The sequence below is a fragment of the Etheostoma spectabile genome, chromosome 2 (genome assembly GCF_008692095.1).
Source record: "Etheostoma spectabile isolate EspeVRDwgs_2016 chromosome 2, UIUC_Espe_1.0, whole genome shotgun sequence".
NCBI classification, from domain to species: Eukaryota; Metazoa; Chordata; class Actinopteri; order Perciformes; family Percidae; genus Etheostoma; species Etheostoma spectabile.
The window spans coordinates 31,636,115-31,637,081 of record NC_045734.1 but is presented as its reverse complement, the minus strand read 5'-3'; the positions used below and the strand labels follow the sequence as shown (position 1 = coordinate 31,637,081).

Below are 967 nucleotides of genomic sequence, written 5' to 3'. Positions count from 1 at the left end.
GTAAATACTAATGATTTGTCTCTTTTAGAAAACAACAACAGGACCAGACACTGTTTAAGACTATATGTCTTTTATTTTTCTATGTGGACAAGATTTGAGATGTAGAGGCTTCATGATGGAGCGTTAGGGTTACACAGATACTGTATATATTAATATATAATAAATATATGTATATTAATGGACAGAGCAGGTGTGATTTCACCCATTGGTGACAAGAGACCACAGACAAGAGGGAGGAGTGAAGGAGGAGAAAAGGAGCAGTGAGGGAGGAGTCAACAAGACCATAGTTCATAAATGATCAAATGATCATTCTGTGTTGCAGAAGACTTAAAACTAGCGATTGAGACCATAACGAGACCATGCTCTGTCATTAATATTAATATTAATATTATATTATCATTGAAAGTCTAGGGTTGCACGCTGTCCTTGGAGCACACGAAAGAAAATATGCTGCCACAAGGCCCGTCGTACCAGCCGGTTACTGTAGAGAGAGAGAGAGAGAGAGAGAGAGAGAGAGAGAGAGACAGAGAAGAGAGAAGAGCGAGAGACAGAGAGAGCGGGAAGATAGAGGAGGAGAGAGACAGAAGAGTATAGAGGAGATAGAGAGATACAGATAGTATACAGAGAGAGTATAGAAGAATAGAGGAGAGAGCACAGATAATAGAGATCGAGAGAGAGAGACAGAGAAGATGAGGAGGTATAGAGAAAGGAGATAGAGAAGGATACATAGAGGAGAGGAGATATAGAGATATGAGAGAGATTGTCACACCCAAGAACACCCTTCCATTCACTGCCTAACTGTTTATATGAAAGCTGCAACATAAAACATAATGTGGTTTTTACCTCCATAGTAAATCAGAAGACAGTTCTCCACTGCACCCCCGTCAGGCTGGCCCGCGTTGAAGTAGGTGAAGTCAAATTTGGATCCATCAGACCACAACCACGTACCCTCCTGGAGGAGACAGAC

The 967-nt window shown here is 41.5% G+C and overlaps 1 protein-coding gene across 1 annotated transcript in view; it reads right to left on the bottom strand.

Moving 5' to 3' along the window:
* Window positions 1–392: 392 nt before the first annotated feature.
* LOC116701242 (galactose-specific lectin nattectin) overlaps window positions 393–967 on the bottom strand; it is a 4,277-nt gene continuing 3,702 nt past the window's right edge. Inside the window, exons 5-6 of the mRNA XM_032534843.1 lie at window positions 844–952; window positions 393–481 (exon numbers count right to left, since the gene is read on the bottom strand). Coding sequence (XP_032390734.1) covers window positions 408–481; window positions 844–952 — 183 coding nt within the window. The 3' untranslated portion in view covers window positions 393–407. The remainder of the gene's footprint in view (window positions 482–843; window positions 953–967) is intronic.